The sequence below is a fragment of the Callorhinus ursinus genome, unplaced genomic scaffold (genome assembly GCF_003265705.2).
Source record: "Callorhinus ursinus isolate GAN/ISIS: 27379988/994484 unplaced genomic scaffold, GSC_fseal_2.0 scaffold7, whole genome shotgun sequence".
NCBI lineage: Eukaryota > Metazoa > Chordata > Mammalia > Carnivora > Otariidae > Callorhinus > Callorhinus ursinus.
The window spans coordinates 70,240,911-70,268,200 of NW_027397069.1; the positions used below are offsets into that span (position 1 = coordinate 70,240,911).

General features: G+C 38.6%; 1 protein-coding gene across 7 annotated transcripts; it reads left to right on the top strand.

Annotated features, from left to right (window-relative positions):
• Window positions 1-300: 300 nt before the first annotated feature.
• Window positions 301-27,184, top strand: RNF6 (ring finger protein 6). 7 transcript variants are annotated; one of them, XM_073894764.1, is made up of 6 exons: window positions 301-578; window positions 1,250-1,332; window positions 3,674-3,884; window positions 4,781-4,876; window positions 7,470-7,588; window positions 27,060-27,184. In XM_073894764.1, exons 3-6 carry the CDS (start codon window positions 3,692-3,694, stop codon window positions 27,093-27,095), a joined length of 444 nt encoding a protein of 147 aa, XP_073750865.1. In that variant the 5' UTR covers window positions 301-578; window positions 1,250-1,332; window positions 3,674-3,691; the 3' UTR covers window positions 27,096-27,184. The 7 variants fall into 7 exon arrangements, with proteins under 7 accessions (XP_073750865.1, XP_073750864.1, XP_073750860.1 ...); XM_073894763.1 differs by lacking the exon at window positions 27,060-27,184 and having other exon boundaries at window positions 301-589; window positions 4,781-4,906; window positions 7,470-10,299; XM_073894759.1 differs by lacking the exon at window positions 27,060-27,184 and having other exon boundaries at window positions 4,781-4,906; window positions 7,470-10,299.
• The last annotated feature ends 106 nt before the right edge of the window (window positions 27,185-27,290 follow it).

Genomic DNA, 27,290 nt, shown 5'->3' on the forward strand with positions numbered 1-27,290 from the left:
AGTTACGTGGTACCCGGGCAGTAAAGAAATAGGAACAGACTGCTGCTGGGTTGCATGCACTCCGTAGCCAGGCTCGGCAAACAGGCCACAAGAAAGAACAGAGTAGGTGCTACTGCTTCCCAAGGGTGGAAAGCAGGCTGTCCCCAGAACTATGCAGCTGCAGGAGCGCTGAGCGGCCCGGTACTTGGCGCTCCAGAAGGAGGCCCTGGGACTATCAGCCCTGGCCGCGAGCACTGACGGGACGGAACGCGGAACGCTAGTATCCTAGATCCCGCCGGACGCAATTTTCAGTAACACCGGCGAGCGCCCAGCTGGCTGTGCCGCGTCTCCGCTCGTCCGAGGGGGGACCTGGCTGTGAGGAAAAAGGACTGGGGCCTTCGTCCCTCCTCCGGGGCCGCCAGACCAGCTGGACGACCCCAAGCTGAAGCACGGGCTTCCGGCTTCTCCCTTCAGCAAACGATTAGAGGGTGCAGTGGCCCCTCTTGCCCGTGGGTCACAGCCTTCCAGGACCCCAGAGGAGCGCCACCCGCCACAGACTTTCCTCCGGGGAGTAGGAGGACGGCCCGACTCCCGACGAGGTGAGCTGCGGGTAAGGCTCCGAGCCCGGCCACTACTTCCGGGAGACGCTGAGGAAAGCCAACCCTCCTTGCCCCCGTCTCTTTTCCGATTGGTTAACTGCTCTCTGAATGCGCCCCCCCCAACTGGTGATTGGCTCAGATGCGCCGTCTGTCACCTGCCTCCCTGTGGGAATCCAGGTCGCTAAGGGAAGCGTTACTTGAGGCTCGGTTGGGAAGAGGTTGGTTTGGCCCTTGAGCCCAGTTTGTTTATTGTAGTGCGAACCGTACTCTGGCGCGAGCTCCTGTCGCAACGGCCAGGAAAGGAACCAGTAGCGGGACGGAGGGCGGGGGTGGCAAGAAAGTGAAGGTTCAGAAGTAAACTGGAGACACCTAACCCTGGTAACATCTGAATGGGAGCAGGCTAGGAAGGAAGGCCTTTGAGAGGGGAGTTGTAATCCCAGGAGCTGTGACAGTGTAGGAGGGAAGGCCTAGTTTCTGTTGTGGGAGAAAAGGGCCTTGTGGGAGGTTTTAATGACCTAATTTTTTGGGATCTAATTTTCTAGGTGAGTGTCTAACAAAATCCACTGAAGATTTTTGCTTTGACTTTGCAGCAGAGCTTTGACTTTGCTAGCCATTCCTGTCCTTCAAAGAGACAATTTATTTAATAATAACGTTCTCTCTTACTGCTTCAGATGGGCCGCTCTCAAAAAAAGCACAAACAATTGAAGGATGGATACCATTGCACATATTAAAAGCATGTTGAAAGGAAAATAAGGTACTCACTTTGTTTAATTGTGGTTAATTGTATAAGAAAATCACGTTTGAGGTGAAGCTCTTAAAGTTTTGAATAATGGTAGGGTAGCTTGATTTTATTATAGCTTTCAATTTTTATGATTGTTTAGTACAAAAATCATATTACTGCTGTACCTACCAAATGTGCTCCTTGCTAATGATGGTCTAGTCCTGTTTATTCTGAAAATGGACAGAAATCTTGAGTTTTTAATAACGTTAATTTGTGTTTGATTGGGTAATGCTACTAAATCTTTCCTTTAAAAAACTGTAATAATCACTGTAATAAAATCCTTGAATGTATAACCTAATGTTAGAATGTAAGTGAAATTGAATAGTTGCTTACTTGTACATAGTTTAGACTTGTAGACTAATGTATTTTGTATTTAAAGTAGTTTGCTTAAACACTGAGTCAGAGTTGCAACAATTGCTTCACTGGTCACCAAGCTATTTGATCCTCCAGCCTCCATTAAGTCATGTGCTATATTACACATACCCTTCATTAACATCCAGAAATTGTCAAGGAATAGTTTATTTCATCCACAGAATACCCGAATTAGCTCTTAAAGATAGACCTGGACCCTACCTTGGAAAATTCTGATTTAGGATTGGAGATGAGATCTGGGCATCTGTATTTTTAAAAATTTCCTCAAGTGGAACTAGAGGGTATTATGCTAAGCAAAATAAGTCAATCAGAGAAAAACAATTATATGATCTCACTCATATGTGGAATTTAAGAAACAAAATAGGATCATAGGGGAAGAGAGGAAGAAAAAAGATGAAATCAGAGAGGGAGACAAACCATTAAGAGACTCTTAATCATAGGAAACAAACTGAGGGTTGCTGGAGGGGAGGTGGGTGGGGGAGTGGGGTAACCGGGTGATGGGCATTAAGGAGGGCACGTGATATAATGAGCACTGGGTATTATATAAGACTGATGAATCACTGAACTCTACCTCTGAAACTAATAGTACATTATATATTAATTAATTGAATTTAAATTTAAAAAAAAATTAAAAATGTCCTCAAGTAAGTTTGTGCATTCCCAAGTGAGAACTGTTAACTCACTAATACAGGTGTTTAAGAAATTCTAAAATATTTATGAAACAAATAATTTTCTCCGTTGATTTCTTTATAGTTTAAAAATAAGCCTCTAAGGAATGATGTTTAAGTATAATCCAAAAATAAGGTTTGCCTAGGCAAGGTCCGAAAGTTTCACTGGTACTCAAAAATCTCTGGGACTAACCATTCCAGGCCTAAGGATGAGATTTGCTATGGGAAGACACAGTGCTCTGCTGTACATCACAGTCCTCAGAGCCATGTGTTGAGTACTGTTTCCTGTTAGGTTTAAGAAGAGACCAACTCCAAGTCTGTTCAGTAGATATAGTCGGTTAAATTATTTTTACCTCAACAAAGTACAATGGAGGATAATATTACAAATAAATGAGTTTTATTTTGGGAAGAATACATTTGCTGGAAATAAATGTAAATCATAGCCTCCCAGTAGCTCTTTGCTTATTAAGTCAGCTTAAAATTTGTATGCTAACATCAAGTACCCAGATATTTGAAACATCAGTGAGGGCTTTCTGATCAACTTTACCAGAGAGTGAAAGAGGTTAAAAAAAAAAAAAAAAGTGAGATAATCACTTTGGTATTCAGAAATTAGAAATGAGTGATGAAACCAGATCCAGTCTGACTTAAACAATGGCTTTGAGCAAAGAAGTAGGTCCGGTTATAGTCTTATCTCCTAGAAGCTCTTTTTCATTTTATATGTGAGTTCTTCACCGCAAGATTTGGCATATGAAATATATTGAGTAGAGGACGAAATTTATTTTATTTTATTTTATTTTTTAAGATTTTATTTATTTGAGAGAGAATGAGAGAGAGAGAGCACCGGAGAGGGGGGAGGTCAGAGGGAGAAGCAGACTCCCCGCCGAGCAGGGAGCCCGACATGGGACTCAATCCCAGGACTCCAGGATCACAACCCGAGCCGAAGGCAGCCGCCCAACCAACTGAGCCACCCAGGCACCCGAGGACGAAATTTAAACTGAAAATAAAGAGGGTGCCTGGGTGGCTCAGTTGGTTAAGAGACTGCCTTTGGCTCAGGTCATGATCCTGGAGTCCTGGGATTGAGTCCCATGTCGGGCTCCCTGCTCGGCGGGGAGTCTGCTTTTCCCTCTGACCCACCCCCCCATGCTCTGTCATTCTCTCTCTCTCAAATAAATAAAATCTTTAAAAAAAAATGAAAATAAACATGAGTTAAAAACAGGAAGCCATGTGTAGTCCCTTGACTAACAGCTTGAATCTAATGTATATTGTTTGAACAGAAAGCGAGGAATCTCAGTATGAATCCCTCTAGATCTAGATCGCATGATGGTAGTGAAGAAGTCTCATCTCAGGACCATAATCATCGTGAAAATGAGAGAAGATGGCAGCAAGAGCGTCTCCACAGAGAAGAAGCCTATTATCAGTTTATTAATGAGCTCAATGATGAAGATTATAGACTAATGAGAGACCACAATCTTTTAGGCACCCCTGGTAAGAGATGGGTGAAAGAGGAGACACCTTTTTTATCATTATAAGAGGAGTTTCAAAATAAACCCTCAAAAAGAGGGTTTTTTCCCCTTCTTCCCTCTCCCAAAATATAATGCACTATTTATTAAATTTAAGAACTTTTTAATATAACAAAATAGAAAATCATTGGCTTACTTCTGTATTTGATAAGTAAGTATGAATCTTGGACATGGAGCACTGTTATACAAATGCCAAGCTAACAAATAGCTTAATGTACATAATAGTGTCAAATATTTACATATATGGTCCTATTTCTCTTTTAAGTAATATTTGTACAAATAAAATATTATTTAGAACCCAATTTTAACTCATTTGAGGTATTATAATTTATTTATTTAGCTGAATTAATAATACTCCAAAAGTCCAGTGTGCTTCATGAATTTTGTACAAAGTCATTTCACAAATGAATTAATTAAAACTTGTATGTTTGTACAATATATATTTGTATATTGCATATTTGCACATTGTATATTGATAACCCATATAGTGAACTACTGAGGTAAAATTCAAACAAAGATTCAAAGTTCTCTCTAGAAATCCAACCTTTTAAATTTCTTTTTATCTCTGACAAAAATCTATGAACTAGAGCTTCTAGATTCCTAAGTGTATAAATTGAGAGGACCTTTTAAATTTTTCAAATTAAATCTTATTTTTTATTTACTAAAACATAAATGAAACACAACAAAAATGATACATACCTGTGTCAATTAAATATTTTTAACTGTCTTCAGTTTAACAGAACGTGAAAATGATAGAATGTCTTCTACAGATTGCTGAAGATTAGTCTTACCCTTCATGAGTTCTCATAAAACAATAGTTTAAAATATTTACTTTCAGTGAGCAATTTTTTATTGTTTTAGGAGAAATAACATCCGAAGAACTACAACAGCGGTTAGATGGAGTGAAGGAACAACTAGCATCTCAGCCTGACTTGAGAAATGGGACAAATACCAGAGGTACTGTGGACTCCTTTCCATTTGGAGCAGGTTTGATTGGAGCAATTGTGAATATGAACTTACTGTATCTTGTATGTTTGTTTTTAATGTTTTCCAGTTTTAATGTGATGTTCAGATAGCATTTACCCATTATATGCAAAGCAGCATACTTAGGCAGCATAGGACAGGGGTTGAATACAAAGACATTTTTACACACAGATTGCCTTTAGGGAGCTCATAGTATACAATTAAGTTAATTACCAGCATAGTTCTTTTTAATCTTAGAATGTACACACTACTTTTTTTTAAAGTAATGGAAATTTATACCAAGCGATACAGAAGGACTGAATGAGGAGACCTGCTTTATTGTTTTTAGTTTTTTTGTGTTTATCATTTTATTGAACAAACACTGTCATAGTATAAGAAATTTTTAAGAAAAAAAAGTGTAAAAAAAGAAAATTCAAACTAAAGAGAAGTATACAGAATTAAAAGCAAAGCCAACTTAATGTAGCCCTTACCAGTTCCATTTCCTTCCCCAGTGATATTTATTATTGGTAGTTTCACTTTTTTTGGGGGGGGTAGTTTCACATATTATATTAAGATTATTGTATTAGTTAGGGCAAAGACTATTAAAAACTCAAAAATGTAATGGTTCAATAAGATAGAAATTTATTTTTCTTTCGTGTTAACAGTCCAGGGAAGATAGGCAAATTTTATTCCATAATCCTCCTGGAACCCAGCCAGCCAGCAGAGTAGTTCTACAACTGTGCCATCCAGTGCAGGAGCTACTGACCACGTGTGACCATTTAAACATAAATTAGGTAAAATTAAGTAACATTTAAAATTCACTTCTTCACTCCTATTAGCCACATTCAAGTGTTCAGTAGTCACTGCACATGGTTAGTGACTTCTATATGAGACAGCACAGATGTAGAATATCTCCACTACTGCAGAAAGTTTCACTGGACATTGCTGCTCCAGTGTTGTTTGTATGATCATGTTAAGTCACAACCACATCTAGGTTCTACCTGGCAGGTCTAGGTTCCAGAAGGAGGTTCAGGCACCAGCCCGAAAGTGAGATATATCACTTCCATTCCCATTCCATTGATGAGAGTTTAGTCACATGGCCACACCCAACTGCCAGGCTGTTCATGTGACCATTACAATGCATTTACAATGGGAGAAGGGCAGGACAGGTTTTGTTAGATAATTAGTGAACTCTTTTACGTATACACATCATCACTATATTCTAGTAATTAAAGAGGGAAGTATCCTTTAGAATGCTTTTTACCTGCCTTTTACTCCTGTCTCTTTCCAAATTAAAATGGAAATTGGATATTAACCCTTTCTCCTCTCTATATGTAGGTATGAGAGTTGTACTATATTGTTATAGCTGGTAATACTTATCCTTTTATTATGTCTTAGCTTGTATCTTTAGATATGGCTAAAGTTGCTGTTTATTTTATTGACACCAGAAGCTGATTAATAGCTTTAACATATAAAAAAAGGTTTTTATAAGAGATTGCAGTATGAAATGAAATCAAAGCAATCTCATTTAACAGCCGTTTTTGTGTTGAATAAATGTTAAGGTTAAAGTCTGTGTAGTTCACGTGCATTAGAATGCTTTTCATTGAGTTTTGCCCTGTATATAATCCACTGGTTAAAAATGGAAAACAAGCTTCCCATAGTAACAGAATTGTCACCAAAAAAGTTTATCAGGGGCACATTTACTTCTAAATTGATTCATTCAACAATATTGGGAGTCTGATTTGTACCAGATACTGTTTTAGAGGTTGGGGATTTAACAGTAAATAAAACAAGACAAAACCCTTCATCTTCAACAGAACTTACATTCTAAATGAACAGAAAATATGTTATGCGTAATGGCTAACAATTATTGAATTCTTCTATGTGCCAGGTATTGTACTAATCATTTTATATGCAGTAACTTATTTTATTCTCATGATAACCCTATGGCATTTATACTTTTATTATCTCCAGTTTATAGATAAGGTTACAGTCATTAAGTAACATGCCTAAAGTTTCCCAGCTTCACATAAAGACATAATGTAGTTCTAATATTGTATTCAGAAAGCCGTATTTCTTGAGATACACATTTTTGGCAGTTCCTGAGAAATAGGATAAAATTCCCAAGGTTACAAAAACATGTAATTGCAAAAATGCTGAGTTACCTTTACCAGAAGGATTCCACGAATTCAAGGTGAATTATATATAAGTTTTGCCACTATATTTTATTGATTTTACCATATGAATAAAGCATTTTAAATGTACAATTTTAGTATTGGATCTGTTCCTCATTTGCCTTAATATTTGCCAGTAACAGGCATATAGAAAGTAAAAGTGAGGATTTCTTCAGGGCTTTGCATAAACAGTATTTATATTTTTATAATACATAAGAATGTATTATAATATGCTTATAGTATGTACCTTTCTTTGAGAAAGTTCAGTTTTTTTGCCATTTTTGATTCCTTAAAATGCAGATCCTCTTAAATATAACTTAATTTAATAAAAACTTTTATCTTGTAAGCTTTTAATAAAAGTCAAACCATAGATTTTAGGAATTGATCTTAAGTTGATTTGGTTTGCTTTCCAGACTCAGAAGTCCCTAGAGAAAATTCAAATGAAGATTCTCTGCTAGAATGGTTGAACACCTTTCGACGCACAGGAAATGCAACTCGAAGTGGACAAAATGGGAACCAAACTTGGAGAGCTGTGAGTCGAACAAACCCAAACAGTGGAGAGTTTCGGTTTAGTCTGGAAATACACATAAATCATGAGAATAGAGGAATTGAAATTCATGGTGAAGATCATACAGGCATTCCACTTTCAGACATTAGCAGAGATCATACTACAAGTAGGCAACAAAGATCAGCTAGTCCTGTGGCTAGGCGAACAAGAAGCCAAACCTCAATGAATTTCAATGGTAGTAGTTCCAATATCCCAAGGACTAGGCTTGGTTCAAGGGGGCAGAATTCAGTAGAAGGCTCTTTCTCAACATTGGGAAGATTAAGAAATGGAATTGGGGGAGCAGCTGGCATTCCTAGAACTAATGCTCCACGCGCTAATTTCAGTGGTCACACAAACCAGTCGGGTGGTAGTGAACTCAGGCAAAGGGAGGGGCAGCGGTTTGGAGCAGCACATATTTGGGAAAATGGGGCTAGAACTAATGTTACAGTGAGGAATACAAACCAAAGATTAGAACCAATTAGATTACGGTCTACTTTTAGTAGTCGAAGCCGTTCACCAATTCAGAGACAAAGTGGCACTGTTTATCGTAATTCACAGAGGGAAAGTAGACCTTTACAGCAAAACATGAGAAGGTCTGTTAGGAGGCGAGGTATAACACGTGTCTTTTTAGAGCAAGATAGGGAACGTAGAGGTACTGCCTATGCTCCATTCTCTAACTCAAGACTTGTGTCAAGAATAACAGTAGAAGAAGGAGAAGAATCCAGCAGATCCTCAACTGCTGCACGACGACATCCAACAATCACACTGGACCTCCAAGTGAGAAGGATTCGTCCCGGAGAAAACAGAGATCGGGATAGTATTGCAAGTAGGACTCGATCTAGGGTAGGGCTGGCAGAAAATACAGTCACTATTGAAAGCAATAGTGGGGGCTTTCGCCGAACTATCTCTCGTTTAGAGCGGTCGGGTATTCAAACCTATGTTAGTACTATCACCGTTCCTCTTCGTAGGATTTCTGAGAATGAGCTTGTTGAACCGTCATCAGTGGCTCTTCGGTCAATTTTAAGGCAGATCATGACTGGATTTGGAGAATTGAGTTCTTTAATGGAGGCCGAATCTGAGTCAGAAATTCAGAGACATGGTCAGCATTTACCAGAGAGGCACTCAGATCTGAGTAACGTAGGTGCAGTTAATGACATCAGCCAGCGCAGTGAGGGTGCCTCTCAAAACAGGCGGGCCCAGGAAGACAGCACTGCAGTGCATGGCGAAAACCAGACCACCCAGCCTCCTGCCCGAAGCAGTGATAATAGAGGTGGCAGGCAGTTGCGAAATTCAAATAACGTAGTTGAAACTGGAACGCTACCTATCCTTCGCCTTGCTCACTTCTTTTTACTAAATGAAGGTGATGATGATGATCACATTCGTGGTTTAACCAAAGAACAGATTGACAATCTTTCCACCCGGAACTATGAGCATAACAGTATCGATAGTGAACTAGGGAAAGTCTGTAGTGTGTGTATCAGCGACTATGTAACTGGAAACAAGCTCAGGCAGTTACCTTGCATGCACGAATTTCACATTCATTGTATTGACCGATGGCTCTCAGAGAATTGCACTTGCCCCATCTGTCGGCAGCCTGTTTTAGGGTCCAGCATAGCAAACGATGGGTGAAGTGTTGGGTCTATTCAAATAGTACATTTTAGTAGAGCTGAGTATTTAAGCGCTCTTTTGTTGAATCATTTGTGATGAGCTAACCAGGATGAAAAAGAACAGATTATTATAGTTTGAACTATTTTTTGTGTGCTTTTTTAACTTGTTAAAAAGAAAATTTATATAAAACTTAAAATGGCAAATGTTAAATTATACACAAGTACAGAATAGTTAATATTGCTAGAACCAAATAATCTTTAAAATGTTTTTATTTTGGTAATTTTGTCATGCTAAGCACTTTTGTATCTGCACAATTCAGTAGGTTAAAAATCTTTTCTTAATAGCACAGCAGACGTTACTTGGACTTTCATGTTCCATAGGCTTAGTACCATGTGCAGACATTGGTGTCTAAATAAGCCTTTCATTCACTTTTTGTTCTAAGGACAATATCTTTTCACGAAAGTGTGTTTGGCTGAATGTTTCCTAAATATATTTAAGTTACTTGAAATGTTAAATTTAATATGCAGCATACCATATATGTATATATAGATATATAATTTTAAGGTTAAACTATTCAGTCTAAAAACTACAGTGTGGTTCCTATTTAAGCTTTTGGCCTATTACTGCATATGGCACAATGTTTAACATTTACAGAATCATCTCTGGGAGGAAGTAGATTAAGATATTTAAAAATAGAGATAATTTACTGAAGCGTCTCTGACAATCTTACTAGACAGCAAGCAATATGTAATACTGAACAAGTATTTCTTCACTCAGAAATGGAACATGGACATTTTAGTACATATAGATTATTTAATTTGAGTTCAGCCTTTTTGTGACTTTTTTGAACGTGCAGACAGTTCTTTGGATTATATTAAGTAAGGTATACAATATGCATGGTTCCTTAAATTTACTTTTAAAATCTAAAAAAAAAAAATGTCTATGAAGAATCAAATGCATAGATAATATGTTAAGTTCACTTGGAGGCCAAAAAACTCCACATAATACAAAAAAAAAGAATGTAGAATTTATATAAACACAAAGTATGCATTGAAGATTTATTTCTACCAATAAATATTAAAACTAAAGCTGTATGTGAACTATTCTTTTCTATTGGTCCCCTGTGGTTTATTTACTTAAAAAAAAATTTTTTTTTTGCACCTACAAGGTGCAGGCAGTGTTAAAGGTGTTGAGGATTTAGCTGAGGACAAAGTTCCTATCTTCATAGGCAAGAGGATATTTGCTCTTAGAAACTGAAAATCAGTTGATAAAATGAATTACTGAATTACATGACTTCTGTGTTTGTTTTTTTTAAAGATTTTATTTATTTGAGAGAGAGAATGAGATAGAGAGAGAGAGAGAGCGCGCGAGATCAAAGAGGGTCAGAGGGAGAAGCAGACTCCCTGCTGAGCAGGGAGCCCGATGCGGGACTTGATCCCGGGACTCCAGGATCATGACCTGAGCCGAAGGCAGTCGCTTAACCAACTGAGCCACCCAGGCGCCCAACTTCTGTGTTTGTTTATGAATATCTGACAATAGTTCAAATCCTGTGGTGATACTGCTTGGGCAAAATCACAAAAACAAATACCTCAAGACCAGATTCTGTGAGATTTACATGTATCTCAAGATTTAGTTTTACTTTCTGATTAGTAACTGTATTCAATTCATCATGTAAGATGCATACACAGGAATTTTTAGGGAGTGCATTTAACACCTGGAGTGAAAGGTTTAGTAAGAGTCATGACTTTGTCTGGAGTAAGTGGTTTATATAGTTCATTTATGGGGCATGGGACTGGGATGTTTGAAGGCTTTAAATACCAGACTAAGGAATTTTGCTTTACCTTACAGACTTTAGATGTCTCTTGATGAATTTTAGTGGCGAATGGTAAGACCATCTTTCATGTTTCAGGAAAATTGGTGTGGTGTAGTGTTCAGAACACAATGGAATGGGGGAGGAGAGCAAAAGAAATAATAAAGGAATTGTCATTTTTATTATCAGTTATCATCATCCTCAGTTGTTCTCTAACCTAGGGCAATGGCAATGAAACTGGAAAGAAAGAGAAGGGAGTAAAAATGTTGGGGAAAAGGACATTATTTGGTTTCTTGTTCAGTATGAAAAAGTGGGAGAGTGATATATTCACAGATGGAAAATCACCCGAATAGAAGAGGGAGAGGTGTTACAAGCTATGCCTATTTATCTCAAATATAGCCTTATTTGTGTATCTCACTCATTTCAGTGTTACCATTTGTTCCCAGTATGACAAGAGACTAAATCCAGTATTTATTGCTCATATGGAATATTCTTCAGGAAGTTCTACCTCCCCTGGGAAATGAAAAAAAAAGGGGGTGGGGATAAAGAAGAAAAAGTAAAAGCACATTGATTCTTTGTTTGACTTACTCCTTTGCAGGACATGGTAGGACCAGCATGTAAAGGGATCCCAAATAGGCATTTGAAATAGAACCAAATCCTATACTATGTGGAAAATTCCCTGAAAGCAGCAGGAAAGCTTAATGTATTTTGTAAATTGGTATCCTAGTTGGGAACAAAGAAGTGTATTCTTTAATATTTTCATTCGTTTCCCAGTAAACGAGGCTGATGACAAATACAAAGCCTTTTTATTTATAGCCTCTATTTAGCAATGATTGTACCCCTTATGGTTCCAATATAGAAAGGAACAAATAGTTTGAAACTCTTCATTTGAATATTATGTTCCATGTCATGTCCTTAGAGCTTGTTTTTTTATAGTATGGATGTCTTGCAAACTTCTATTTCAAAACTGTCAGCTTCCCAGCTGCTTTCCCTCTTGCATCCTAGATTTTTATCATTTCAACTAGCATTGACCCGTACTTGACTATCTTTTATTCATTCTGGGGTTATTTTTCTTTCAGTATTTAAAATGAATTTATAATTTAAGCCTCCCAAGATCTTGAAGTATTACTGCCACTTAACATAGTGGCAGAGTTTAGAGTCAATCACAGGACCATTTTCCTCCAAAGCTTCTGCTCTTCCCACTCAATTCCATTTTGGAAAGCAGAAATGTTTTGAGAAGTTTTCAGTCTAATTTACTCCTTCCTAAAGATATTTTTCTGATTTTCTGACTTTGTGATAGCATGTCTTTGTGATTACTCTAATTTCCATGTGCAAATACATCCTTTCTGTCTCACAAATGATGAGAGGACTGCTCCTGAAAGTTATAAAGCATAATCTGTGTTGTAAGGATGGATCCAGAAAAGAGGTGAATGAGGCATCTCTGTTAAGGAGCATGGTTAATAAGCTGAGTTTGAGGCTTTTTCATGAATATTACTCATAGACAAGAACTTCTAATGAATTTCCAATCTTCTTGCACCTCTCCATTTGAATAATGTCTGGCCAGAGGAGCAAGAAATTGTGTAGAAATAGTGCTCCCCATGAAGGGGGTAATTATTCCCTTTGCAGTGGCAGTAGGCTTATTTGGGGTCTCTTCTTCAATCCTGTGTCAAATTGGAAGTCAGAGAGCTGGTCTATCTGTTAATACAGAAGATGGTTTCCCAGCAAGCCAGAGCCATCCATCACTGAGAGGTCCAAATGTTTGATGTTCCAGAGGACATGACAGCAAGTGTCAGTGGTGACTGTTTCCTCACTCTCTACAGGCAGGTTGTGAGTTCTTTTCAGTTACTATGGAGGTATTAGACCCTGAACATCCCTGCCCTTATGATAATTAGGGATCAATTACAATAATTACTCTCAGCGAGTTTTTTGTTTTATTTTGAGCATTAAATCTGAAGACTCTGAGTTGGCCCCTATACTTTTCTTTTTCTTTCCTCCTTTTTTTTCTTTTAAAATAATATCCTATATCTTCTGCAAAGTAAAAAACACTTTCAGGTGTATTTTTTCTCTATTGTATTAATGTCTCATTTGAAGACCAAGAAAGCTCTTGGTTGCCCAGTATATATGGACCCTTCCTTCTCACACATTTAACCGAAAAAAGTGCCCCTACTTAACCATAATCAAACTGTCTTCTATGCAATTGCAAAACATTTTCACATTCTCCCCAGTGGGAAATACTCCAAATTCATATATAGTTTCTGTATTGTGAAGTGACACAATTCAGCCACTCTTACGTGTTCAGCTTCCCTGCATGGTGTCCATTCTTCCATTAGCTTGGATTTGATCAGGTTTAATTGTGATCCCTTACCATCCAGCTTATGGGATAAATGATAAACGTAGCTTCTATCTACCTGATAGAGTGAAGTGGAATAAAAAACTAAAAAGCTGGGAAGACGTGTCCTTGATTACATTGATTACTGGTAGAGAATGTACACACATCTTGCTGAACAAGCTTAGTAGGATGAGTGATAGAAATACTGAGTCTTGTAAACATCTCTTTGTTGACTCCCTTATCAGAATGTAGAGTAAGTTATTTGGTCAACCAATTTGGCTGGCCCTGATGCTGAATTAGGGCCACTTTCAGAGAGACATCCAGAGAGAATTTCCCTATTGGTGCTGGGAGTGAGTGTGGGTGGTGGCTCAGAGGTTTGAGGAGATACTAGTGACCAGCTTTGATCTTAGCACTTTGATGTGAGTACTTGGTTCAGGGACTGCTATAATGTTGAATAGTCCCGAGTCTTTCTATAACAGGTTAGGGGCTTTTTAGACAACTTCCTTAGAACTTTAATCAGCTCCTTAACAATTTCATTTGGGGTCTTGTATCACATGCCAGAAATCTTGTATCTTTGATTTGCTAGAGGGAATAGCCGTGGCCCTTAAAGCACTTTTAGGGAATCTTACCGCTCTAACTCTTAGCAAAATAGATGTTGCTTCTGGCGTAGTTGGGAGCTTTTCTTTTTTTTTTAATTTTATTTTATTATGTTAATCACCATCCATTACATCATTAGTTTTTGATGTAGTGTTCCATGATTCATTGTTTGCGTATAACACCCAGTGCTCCATGCAGTACGTGCCCTCTTTAATACCCATCACCAGGCTAACCCATCTTCCCCACACCCCTCCCCTCTAGAACCCTCAGTTTGTTTCTCAGAGTCCATAGTCTCTCATGGTTTGTCTCCCCCTCCGATTTCCCCCCCTTCATTTTTCCCTTCCTACTATTTTTTTTTTAACATATAATGTATTATTTGTTTCAGAGGTACAGGTCTGTGATTCATCAGTCCTACACAATTCACAGTGCTCACCATAGCACATACCCTCCCCAATGTCTATCACCCAGCCACCCCATCCCTCCCACCTCCCACCTCCCACCAACCCAGCAACCCTCAGTTTGTTTCCTAATCTTCCCTTGAGTGTTACCTTGTCCCTTTGCTGCGCTTCAGACAGTGTGCTTTACAATAGGAAGGAGACATGTTCATTTTTGTCTGTAGGATGAGGCAGAGTGACCATTCCACTCTGACAGCTGGGGTCAGGTCACATGGCCAGTCCACTGCAAGCATGTAGCTTGGGAGGGGTTTAATTCTATTTTGAGTCCCAGCATTGAAGTACCCAATGTTCCTGATAACTGTGTTGGAGGATCCCAAGACCATCCCCAGGTTAGACTCAAGGGATTCCACATACATAGTTGTGCTCACAGCTAAGATTTACGATAAGGGAAGGACACAAATCAAAGGGAAAAGGCACATAGGGTGAAGTCTGGAGGAAACCAGGCAAGCTTCCAAGAGTCCTATCCCAGTGGAATCACTCAAGACACACATTCCTCCAGCACCAAATGGGACATGGGAGAAGTGTTGTCTGTGAGGGAAGCTCATTACAGACTCAGTGCCCAAGGTTTTTACTGGGGGTTGGTCACATAGGCACTTCAGCCTGGCATGTTCCAAAATTCCAGACTTCCAGAAGGAAATGTTAAGCATAAAACACACTACACAGTTTAGGCACACTGAGACACTTTTAGCAGTAAGGGAATGGTAGAAGCAGTCCCCAAATCAAGTGCCTAGATGCCAACCAAGAGTCAATCTTGCCTGCAGACCTTTCTGAGGATAGCCTAAGGCTATCTTTTCTGCACACACCCACATCTCCATCCATAGCTCAGAACATTCTCCTGAATTCTAGGATCACATTTGTGTGTTTTAATTTCTTTTAAAATCAGAAAAAAAAATCCAAACTCTATTATATTTATCTTTAATCATAGTAATAGAATATAATTTTAATATTTTTTATGGAGGAAGGGGCCGCCAAGGCAAAAGTGCTAAGAGCCCATGAAAGTAATGATGTGGCCCCGCTCATCTCCCCATTATGCACTTCAGCTACACTATGTCTTCTGCAAAGAACTGTGAGTTCCTTGAAGTTATCCTTAGCACCTGACATGATGCCTGGTACATACAGTAGGTCACTCAGTATATTTAATAAGTAAGTGAATAAAAGTTCCATATATAGGTGGGCTCTGGCTTACAAACAGCTCTTACATTAAAAGCCTGTTTGTAAGATTTTTTTTTTTTTTTTTGAAACTCAGAACACATTTACTGTATACAATATCGTATGTTTGTGGTTTTGAGGCAAGAGGGGAAAGGTTCCCAGGCAAGCCCACAAAAATCTACATTACCCAGAGTGTTTCTGAAATATGATTTAAGTGTAGCCAAAAGCAGAAAAACCCAATATTCCTGCAAGTTAACAAAGAGAACAAGAATGAAATTGAAGAAATATTTTAAAAATTTATCTTGAATGGTGGTGCTTGAGACTCCATAAAGGATGCCTTCCTCTTTTTTCTTTTACTTTTTTTTTTTTTTTAATGAAAGCTCTACATCCAAGTGGGGCTTGAACTCATGACCCCAAGATCAAGAGTCACAAGCTGTACAGATTGTGCCAGCTAAGTGTCCTAAGGATGACTTTCTCTAATTTCAAGTTGCCCTTTCCTCATTGGCCTGTAGCAGATACTCTGTTTACTTACCACAGTGGCTAAACCAGGCCCCAATTTCTGCCTTGGGCCACCCTGCTCTGTAAATGGTGTCTTTAGTTTTGTGTGCTCTGCTTTTCTTGTCTCTCACTACTTCCATCTTCTCTCTCTCCTGACTCCCATCCCCAAAAACCAGGAGAGGGCAAAGGGCCCTCCAGCTGAAGAGCAGGCAGACAGGCTGGGCATTTGGACTGTGGGGAGAACCACACAGCCAAGTGGAAGAGGGGCTTGGTGGTTGCCAGTGCCTTAGTAGAACAGGTTGACCCTTTTACAGCTTAATTCTGAATGTGTCTCACCATTTTCTGTACTCAGATTTTTTTTTTTCCTTGCAAAGAAAAAGGTTTTGGGTTTAATCTTAAAGAGTGTTTATTCTGTGTGACTGTTTGTATCTTGGGAACTGATGATAGCAAACACCTTCTTATTCAATATACCATTATCATGTTTAAAAACAGTTTGTTCAGGTAAGAATAAAGGTTTAACCTTCTCAACTCAGTATACAGAGAGGGATAATTACCACATCCTCCTAAGGGAAGTGTACTATATCCCTATGAAAAGGCATTTTCTGAAATGGCCAGTCCTCATGAGAAACAAAGAATAACCTTAACCTCTTAATAGGGGGTGAGGATTACAACTTCAGTGATTTTATAATGTTGGATCCCCAACATGCAGAATCTGTGTGTGTGTGTGTGTGTGAGAGAGAGAGAGAGAGAGAGAGAGAGAGATCTGGACAGATTAAATAATTTATCCAAGGTCACACAGGTTGTTAGAAGCAAGACATAATAGCCTTGTAACTTTAAAAATGTCTTACTTTATTACGAAGAATTATTCAAAGCACTAACCCCATATATTCACTGCCAAAATATGTTTAACTATGAGTCTTACAAGGCTAATGACTCAATATAGGGAAAGGCCTCTCCTAACCTAGTCAGGACAAATGCTGAGCCATGGGCTATCTGACTCTTTGGGACTTTGGGGAAGTTTGAGCTGAGTCATGCTGCTCCAGGGATTCAGTAGAGTTCCAAAGCTGGTTTTTGAGGGCTCAAGCCTCAGATCTGCAGCCGTCTGTTACTAATGAGTATTGTTTTCGATTAATTTTATTAATTTTAATAGCATCTGTTAGAGCAGTGCAGATTTCAGATCACAGATGGTGACAGGTGCAATGAAGATGTCATTTCAGGCATTTCTCATAATCATTCTGATAATACCTTAAGGTCATAATTCTTACTTTCATAATGCAGTGAATTTTTTTTTTAAATAAAGCTGAGAACATTCAGCCTGTTCTATTTATGCCCCAAATACAGACTCATAGAATTTTAGGCCTAGGAGAAGACGGACCATCTTCTAAGCACATCCTCTTTGGGCCCTGGGAGCCTGTACTTAAAATTTCTCAGTCACTAGTTGCCACGCTTGCTTTTAAAGACAAAGGTATTATTTCCCTTTCACTACACACTCAATATTGTATCAGTTTGGGTCTCTGAGTAGTGAACACCAACACAGGATTATATGCAAGGGATTTACTGCAGAAACACCTGTTCAGGAGAAAGGGGAGGGAGCAGGAGTAGGTGAGGAGAACCTCCAGGCTGGGATAGGTATGCTACCAAACAAAGGAGGGGGGTTGAAGGAGGCTTAGGGAGGAGAAGCTTCAGACTGCAGTGGAGTTCTGAGACTCTCAGGTGGGAAGTCCAGGCTGATAGGGGAGGAATGAGCCAGTTCTTGTACCTCTTCGGGCTCGGTCATTGGCTAGGGGCAGCCTCGGGGAAGCATGGCATGGGCCTGAGTGCCAGGGCAGACCCAAAAGTGCGACACCTGGAGGCTGTCAGTCACTTATGCTCCCCACACCAGCTTCTATTGAGTGGTGCATCTTCGTGACTGCCACAAATTCTTAATACTCTTCACTTCTAGAAACAGTCACGATTTAATCCCGGTTTTCTCTGACTTCTTTGCTCTCCAAAACCACCCATACTGGTTTTCCATTCCTTGATCCCAGTTGCCATCAGATAAGTTAACATTGCCCTGGATCATATCTTAGCTTTTCTCCAGATTAAATAATCTTATTCCTTTCACTGCTATCCTTTGAATCCTCATAAGCTTTGCCAAGCGCCTTTGCCAAAGCCCAGAACTGCCACCTGTGCTCTAGTGTTCTGTGTGAGCAGCGTGCTCTTTGGGAGTCGATTAACAATACTGGGATTAGAAACACAGAATTTGGTGACAGATATCAGCTCAAGTCTCAGATTTGCTACATAAGGGCCAGGAAAACTTGTGGAAATACTTTAACTTTCTGGTCATCATTTTCTTCATCCGTGAGATTGAATAAGAATCACACCTACCCAGTGGGATTAAATGCATGTATACACTAAGAGTCCATGGCATATAGCAAGTGCTTCATAAACATTAGGATAAAATATTAGCATTGTATTCAGTCTTGAGCTTTACTAATAAAAGGACTTGGGTTGCTGACTCATATCCAATTTGTGATCCATTTGGCTAAGCCTTGGTGTACTTTGGTTCATTATTTATTCTCAGTATCTGCCAGTGTGATAATGAGGTCTCTATTTTTCCTTTCCAAATGTACCATACTATTTTTATTCTTGCTCGCTGACCCTCTCTCTCCTCCAGCTTTTCTGCAAAGTCTGTGCTTCTGGGAATCAGTTAAAGGTTTTCATTTCTGTTTTTGTTTTTGTTTTAGTTATGCTGTGAGGTAAGAAGCTGCCTTGCATCACTGTTAAAAAATCTATCTCTGAGTTTTAACAACTAATGCTTCTTCTGGATTCATAGCAGTTCCTGGGTTTTCAAGAAGCTGGCATAGCCACAGAACTCTTTGATCCTTGTTTCATGAATAGCAACATATTGAAAGGTCATTCTCTAAATCCAAACATGATCCTTATTTGATCCTCTCCCATTGCCAATAATCAAGGGGAGGGTGCCAGCCCCACGCTCTAGTGCTACTAATAATAAGTAGCACATCATCTTAATTTTCTATGACATTTCATTTTCCCAAAGAGATTTCATGCTTATTATCTCATTTTATATATGAACCAACCTGAGAATAGGTTGGGTAAGAATAACTTATGCTTATTTGGGAAGAAACTGAAGTATAGAGAAGTGAATAATTTTCCCAAGTCAACCAAAAAGCCAGTGGCAGTGCCAAAAACAGATCTTGGTTCTCCAAACTTACAATGGAGGCCCTTCAGTTTGGGCCAGACTGCTACGCATGGCAGGATAGAGCTACACCCTCAGAATAAGGGCCGAAGGACACTCTTTCTTCCACCATGTGTGGGTCTAGTACCACACACCTCCATAGGCAGCTTGTCTTTGTCCTCCCAGTAGGGGATAAGTAGTCCGTCCCCAAAGCTTCTAGACAGGTCCCACAGTTGGGTCACTGGGTATCAGTCAGCTGGCTTTCAAGGTATGAAACCAAACTTCTGGGTAGCAACATAAAATCTCAGACACTTAATGGGCCTCATATGAATTACGAATTACTATTTTAGGAATCTGAGCCCCAGCCTGCCTCTTAGTTACACTACTTTTAGGCACAATCATTAATAACTCTGTAGTCCTAGGGACCAGTGGCCCATATGTGTTTGAATATGTTTGATCCATGTTTGGCTGCCTCAGGTGTAATTTACAAGCAATTCTTTGCAGAAACCAGTCATTTTTCTAGATAGTGTCTTAATATAGGCTTAAATCCAAGAAAGGATTGAATCAAAGCAGGAACCTGAAATCTGAGCCCTGCCATCTGTAATAGAATATTCTCACTTTTCTCTCATTTTCTGCCTCCATTATTTTTGCTTGCTCAGCATCCCTTTCTCCGTTCTTCTAGGGGAATTACTCTCTCTCCATTCTATGTGTTACTGGTAGGGCTGCCGATCATAAGATCTCATTCACTTTCTTCAGAAGGGTACAAATGTCTTCAACTTAGCCACCTTCTCTTTCCAGGTCATGTAGTAAATTCATGGCTGACTTTACAAAAAGTCATCAAATTGTTTTCCAAAATGGTCATACCATCTACATTTCTACCAGAAATGTATAAGCCAGAGCCAGCTGCATAATTTGCTGGATCCAGTGCAAATCAAAATATGTGGTTCACTGTTCAAAAAGCAGGAAATATAAAGCTCTTTTCTTCTACAATCTCTCTCTTGTCATGGTGGTTTTTATTTTTTGCTCATGTTATTAATTATTAGCATAAAGTTTACTGCTATTTCATCTTATGTTGTATAATGTCAAGGGATTTAATATATATATGGAAAATGTTCTTTGTATTGTGATGTTTGGACATCTCAAAAGCCTTTCTGGCTGGGGAAAGACTGCTCCCTCTTAGGCTAGCCAATTTATACTCTTCCAGGACCCATTAACCATAGACTATCCCCTGGGCCAGGCACCTGCCATCTGACATGAACCTAAACTTCCACAAATACAAAAACAAAACACAAAACACTGTTAAGTCTTGATCTTATTACTTCTGGTCTGGGTGCTTTCACTCATTTACACTCCAGTAAACATTTGTTTTAACCAAATGTGCCAAATGCTGAGACCCACATCAACTCCAGTAAGTACCCACCTTGAGAAGAATGCCCCAGTCCCACATCCCTGACCCAGGAGCTCACTGCTGGAGATGACATCACCTCAGATGACATGGTCTCTACCCAAGACTCGCCACTGGAGACGACTTCGGCCACTGTGTGTGAGAGATACTTCACCCTGGATACTGAGATTGCCACCTGAACAATGCCCCTGGACTACCTCTCCTTAGACACAAATTGGACGCAAGGCATGTTTGTTTTTCTTCCTTTGATAGTAGGAATTCTATTATGTTTCTGAGCTCACTGCTTAGCCCATGATCCTGGTATATTCCTTGCTCTCTTCTCAAATGTGCATCCCTACATTCCCATGCCTAATGAGGAATCTGGTAGAAGTTATTGCTATCTGTGCCATCCTAAAAATTAATGGAGATTATTGTTTTCCCCAGGAGGCATTTGCCTCATATTAGTCAACACTTTGACCTTCCCACTGCCTTCTACTATACACCTCCAGCTTCCCACCACGATCTCCTACCTTGCGTCTCAGACCCTGACCACCAAACCACTGTTTCCCCTTGGTTAGAACCGTAAGTCTTAATATATACTAACTTATCATTTCATACCCTTTTACAACATTAACTGCCAGACCTGCCACCTTCACCTGAACATATTTCTAACAAACTTTATAACTCCTCCAAGATATTATTTAAAAACTTCAAAATTTTGGATCTATTTTTCTTGGCTAATGTGTTGATGGGAAATGTAGTTATGGACCAGCCTGTGGAGACTCCTTGTATTTCTACTTCTGTTCCTCCTCTCTACTCTCATAATAAAATGTTTTCTATGCTGTTTGGGGCAACTTATGCCCCTAGTCTAAAAATCTCCATTACTATCACCCCAGACTTTCCTTAATATGACGTTAAAACATCAGAAGACCAATTGCATTGTGTGTGTGTATGTGTGTGTGTGTATTTTCCCCCTGTACATTATCACATTTTGACGTCTTAAAAATACTTTCTGACTAGGGAGAGCATGCCCTCCTGGGCTAGCCAATTCTTAAATGTAGCAAGGAATTCAGCCTCAGCCTGCTGTTGATGCACAAGCTGTCCAATCCAGAGCCATAGCTCCTCTTCCTGGCCCATGCACCCCCAGTAGGCTATATTTCTCTGACTTTATCATCCCAGGTATTCAGGTAACTAGGGACCACCCCTGTAGTCTAAAGCCCGTAGAAATTATTCAGATTAGTCTATCCTATGTTGTTTTCTTGCCGTGTCTTGACTTCTCCAAGGAAACACCAATAAAGACCATGGTCTAAGTGCACCATTCCCGGCCCCACCCCTGCCAGCACATATAACTGCTCCTACTCCTGTTTTCTGTCTCTTGACCACTCTGGTGTCTTTCCCATATGGCCTTGTGTGCCTCCTGTCTCTAGGACCTGTTAGTATAATTACCATTGTTTTGTCTTGAGCCTCTCCTCTGTCTCCTCTTGTGTCTGCACCTGACTGATGGTCTCATAAAAGAATCCAAAACCACCAGTTTTAGGTGCAAATACAAGAGCTTTTAGCTTGTATGTGGAATCACTGAAATTACACAATTCATAGCTCATACATTTATTTAGCTTTTAGGAAAACAATAGAAATACTGCACAAAACTAACTCAGCTGTGTCTATTTCTCTTCTCGACACATGTACGTTGTAGCAAGTCTACTTTAGGCTTACTGATGACTAAGGAAGAGCTGAAAGGAACAGGAACTCTAGGTTGCCTGATCTTTTTTGTTCCTTTTATGTCTCAGGTCTTTATTCTCAGTGTAAGTAGTTGGCTAACACAGGGGTAACACAAGTGAAAAAGGAAATGGTGGCATTCTTTGGTGTTTCATGTTTCTTGGAATGCTATTGCCACTTTCTTCATTCAAAGCAAGTTCTGGTTCAAACGGCAAGTGTGGCCTCTTGAGTAGGATTGCCAGTTTTAGCAAATAAAAATCTGATATGAGCAATTAAATCTAGGTCTCAGACAAACTGCCAATCATTTCTATAGTACGAGTACATCCCAAATCCTGCATGGGACGTACTGGATTTTACCTGGCAACTCTGTATCTTAGGGCTATCAGTGCCCCCTGCTTCCTCAGTCATACATGTAACATAATTACTTTTTAAAAACTGGTAAAATCCATGGAATCATTAAGCATTTTTAAGCGTCCATTCAGTGGCAGTAAGTACACTCAAATTGTTGTGCAACTGTCACCCACGGAACCCTTTTCATCTTGCAAAATGGAAACTCTGTACCTTTAAACACAAACTCTTCATTTCCCTCTTGTCCCCCCAGCCCCTTGGCACCCACCATTCTACTTTCTATCTCTATGAACTTAGCTGCACTACGTACTTCAAATGAGTGGGATCATGTAGTATTTTTTTCTTTTTACAGCATTTTAAAGCCCTTTTGCAATTGGCTATTTCACTTAGCATAGTGTCTTCAGGGTTCATCCATGTTGTACCATGTATCAAAATTTCCTTCCTTTTTAAGGCTGAATAATATTCCATTGTACATACATGCCACATTTTGTTTATCCAGTCATCCATTGATTGATACTTGTGTTTTTTCTACATTTTAGATATTGCAGATAATGCCGCTATGAACATGGGTGTACAAAGTCTCTGCTTTCATTTCTTTTGGGGTATATACCCAGAATGGGATTGTTAGGTCATATGATAATCCTATTTTTAATTTTCTGAAGAACAACATGATTAGTTTTTATCTGCTTTGTGTCTTGCTGAATACCCATGCATTGTGCTCAGCAGAATTCTCTGCTCATGGGACACTGCAAACACCATATCTATAAGAGGTGGCAAGGAACAAACAGGCATATTATGAGCATCTCCTCTGCTCACATGAATTTTCCATTGTTTCATTGGACTTCACTTAAAAAACACTAGTTCAAAGGTAAAATTGTTATCAAGAATGTCAGGACAGTGACAGCAGAGCATTATTAATTCAAGTGTGGAGCCCTTCTGAGCATGGTGCCCAGGAAACCAGTCTTGTATGAGAGTTCCAGTTGCTCCATATTCTCCTTCACATCACTCTTGTCAGGCTCTTTGATTTTAGCCATTGTACAGTTGTGAAATGGTATCTCATTGTAGTTTTAATTTGAATTTCCATGATGGTTAATGATGTTGACCATCTTTTTCTGTACTTGTTTGCTCTTTATACATCTTTTAGTTCTGTCTTTATATAATTATATATGTTTGCCCATCCCCCCCAATTGGTTTATCTTGTTATTATTGAGTTGTAAGAGTTCTTTATGTATTACGAGTATCAGTCATTTGTGATCCATATCTATGTATGTGATACTAGATACATAGATACTACATGTGTATCGACATACATACATACTATATACAGATATATACACGTTATAGATGTTTTTCCTCCTAGTATCTGACTTGCCTTTTCATTTTCTTAATGGCATCTTTGAAGGAGAATGTTTTTAATTTTGATGAAGTCCAAGTTATCAATGTTTGTCTTTTATCGTTTATGCTTTTTGTGTCTTACCTAAGAAGCTTTGCCTAATCCAAAATCACAGAGATTTCTTTCCTCCTCCTTCTCCTCTTGTAATTTGTCTTCCTCCCCCAACCCCCTTCTCTTTCTTTTGTCTTCTTTAGCTGTTATATTTAAATATGATCCATTTTGAGCTTATTTTTTAGTGTGGTGGAAGGTAAGAATCCAGGTTAATTTTTTTGTTTGTTTTTTAATATGGATACTCTCTTGTTTCAACACCATATGCTGAAAAGACTATCCTTCCCATTGAACTCTTTGGTGAAAATTAGTTGAATGTGTATGTGTGAGTCTACCGCTAGGTTTTCTATTGTGTTGTTCTATATATCTATTTTTATGCCATTATACACTCTTTGGCTATTTTAGATCCTTTGTGTTGCATATAAATTTTATAATCAGCTTGTTAATTTCTATGTAAAAGAATGTTGTGGAATGGAGGGACACCTGGCTGACTCAGTCAGGAGAGTATCTGACTCTTGATCTCGGGGCCATGAGTTCAAGCCCCAAGTTGGGTGTAAAGATTACTTAAATAAAAAACTTTTAAGGGCGCCTGGGTGGTTCAGTTGTTAAGCAACTGCCTTCGGCTCAGGTCATGGTCCCAGGGTCCTGGGATCGAGTCCCACATTGGACTCTCTGCTCCGCGGGAAGCCTGCTTCTCCCTCTCCCACTCCCCCTTGCTTGTGTTCCCTTTCTCACTGTGTCTCTCTCTGTCAAATAAATAAATAAAATCTTTAAAAAAAACCCAAACAAACAAAAAAGACTTTCAAGTCCCTCTTCCCCAAGGATGTCGGCATTTTGATTGGGAATGCATTTGAATCTATAGATTAATTTGGGGAGAAATGAATCTTAAAAAATATTGTATCTTTCAATCTATCAAATTTGTATATATCTCCATTTATTTAGTTTTTTTTTAAATATCAGCAATGATTTGTATTTTTTGAGTGTATTTTGTATATTTTGTTAAATTTATGCCTAAGTATTTCAGGTTATTTGAAGTAATTGTAAATGTTATTTTTGTACAATTTTAATTTCTAGTTCCTCATTACTAGCATATAGAAATGCAATTGGTTTTGTGTATTTTGAGCTTATATTCTCTGATTTTGCTAACCTCACTTATTCTAGTAGCTTTTTAAAGATTCTTAATTATATTCTGTATACCAATCATTTCATATGCAAATAAAGTTTTTTTTTTCCCTTTTCGATATGTATGCCTTTTTTTTCCCCTTGCCTTGTAACACTTTGGGATCCCCATTACTTTTAGTTATCTGAAAATATTTTATTTCTCCCCTATTTCTGAAAGATCCTTTCTCTGGACATAACATTCTGGATTGATAAAGTTTCCCTTTCAGCACTTTGGAGATTTTGTATCTTTGACTTCTGGCCCTACCTATATTGTTTCTCATCAGAAACAATGTATGTTTGTGCTATCTTCTTTCTCTTACTGCTTTCAAGAGATTTTCTTTATCTTTGGTTCTCAGCAGTGTGACTACAATGTACCTAGGTAGTTTTATTTGAATTTATTTTATTTGGTGTTCAGTGAACTTTTTGGGTCTGTGAGCTTTAATCAAATTTTGGAAAATTTTGGTCACTGTATCTTTAAATATTTTTTATGTCTCATTCTAATTCTCTTCTTCTGGGTCTCCTATCATATATATGTTAATCTGTTTGGTATTTTCCCCCACAGGATCCTGGGTTTATCTCATCAGGATTTGACTGAAAAGAATAACTCATATAACATTTCCAAGGAAAATTAAGTTCAAATAAATAAGGTCATCTTTAGAGAAATTACAAAAGATCGTCCTGTATATGAGTGTGTGTGTATGTGTGTGTGTGTGTGTATGTGTGTGTGTGTAACAGGGGCGATGATGGGGGTTTGCATATCACCCCACGATGGTACAGTGGTTTGGACTATTAGCTCTAGAGACAGACACACTGGTTTCAAATTGTGGTTTTGCAACTGAATAATTGTGTGACCTTGAGCAAGTTACTTAGCCTCTTGAAGCCTCAGTTTCTTCATCTATAAAATGGGGACAGTATTAATATAGGCATACCTCAGAGGGAGATATTGTGGGTTCAGTTCCAGACCACTACAATAAAGCTAATATTGCTATAAGTATAATATTGCAATGAGTCAAATGAATTCTTTGGTTTCACAGTGCATATAAAAATTATGTTTACACTATGCTGCAGTCTATTAAGTGGGTAATAGCATTATGTCTAAAAAAACAATGTACATATCTTAATTAAAAATACTTTATTGCCCTGACCTAACCAGATGATGTGGAAGCAACAGATCATGTATTTCATAATCACTGATCACAGATTACCATAACAAATATAATAATGAAGAAGTTTGAAATATTGCAAGAATTACCAAAATGTGACAGAGACACAAAATGAGCAAATGCTGTTGGAAAAGTGATACTGACATACTTACTTGATGCAGGATTGCCACAAACCTTCAATTTATAAAAATTGCAATATCTACGAAGTGTAATAAAATGAGGTATGCACGTACCTACTTTATGGAGTCATAAGAAGGAAAAAAGGCATTTTGTTGTTTCAATTAGCATTTTTTTTAAATCAGGCTAAGCATCTTTTAATGTATTTTTAGGTCATATTTTTCCGTGTGAATTGCCTGCTTGTATTGTTGTGCATTTACATATATTCATTGAGTTAATATTCATTGGGTTATGAGTTTTTTCTCATTACTTTAGATATATTATGAAGTTAAAATATTAGGATGTATTATTGTAACTATTATCTTACTCATATTACTATTTTGTCGATTATATGTGTTATAAATTCTTATTCCTAGTTGAATTTTTAAAAACTTTATTAATTTTTTTCTAAAGAAATTTTAAATTATTATAAAATAAAACCTGACAATATTTCTCTTTATAGCTAGCTGTTGGACTGAGGGCCTCCATTCCCAGCTAGCAATTGGCCAGAGGTCACCCTCGGTCCCTTGCCACATGGGCCTCTCCAACATGGCGGCTTAGTTCATCAAAGCTTGCAAGCTAAGAAGGTAACAGAGTCCGCTAATAAGAAAGAAGTTACAATATTATGTAATCTCCTCAGGGAAGTAACATCCCATCATCTTTGTTATCTTCTATTGATTTGAAGCAGACCACT

What these genes read in the sequence shown, in the direction of transcription:
- RNF6 (XM_073894763.1), top strand. Translation starts at nt 3,692, where the DNA reads ATGAATCCCTCTAGATCTAGATCGCATGATGGTAGTGAAGAAGTCTCA. An exon ending in CAATCTTTTAGGCACCCCTG is followed by an intron (nt 3,885 to 4,780) that starts GTAAGAGATGGG and finishes TTATTGTTTTAG; the next exon opens with GAGAAATAACATCCGAAGAA. An exon ending in CTCCTTTCCATTTGGAGCAG is followed by an intron (nt 4,907 to 7,469) that starts GTTTGATTGGAG and finishes TTTGCTTTCCAG; the next exon opens with ACTCAGAAGTCCCTAGAGAA.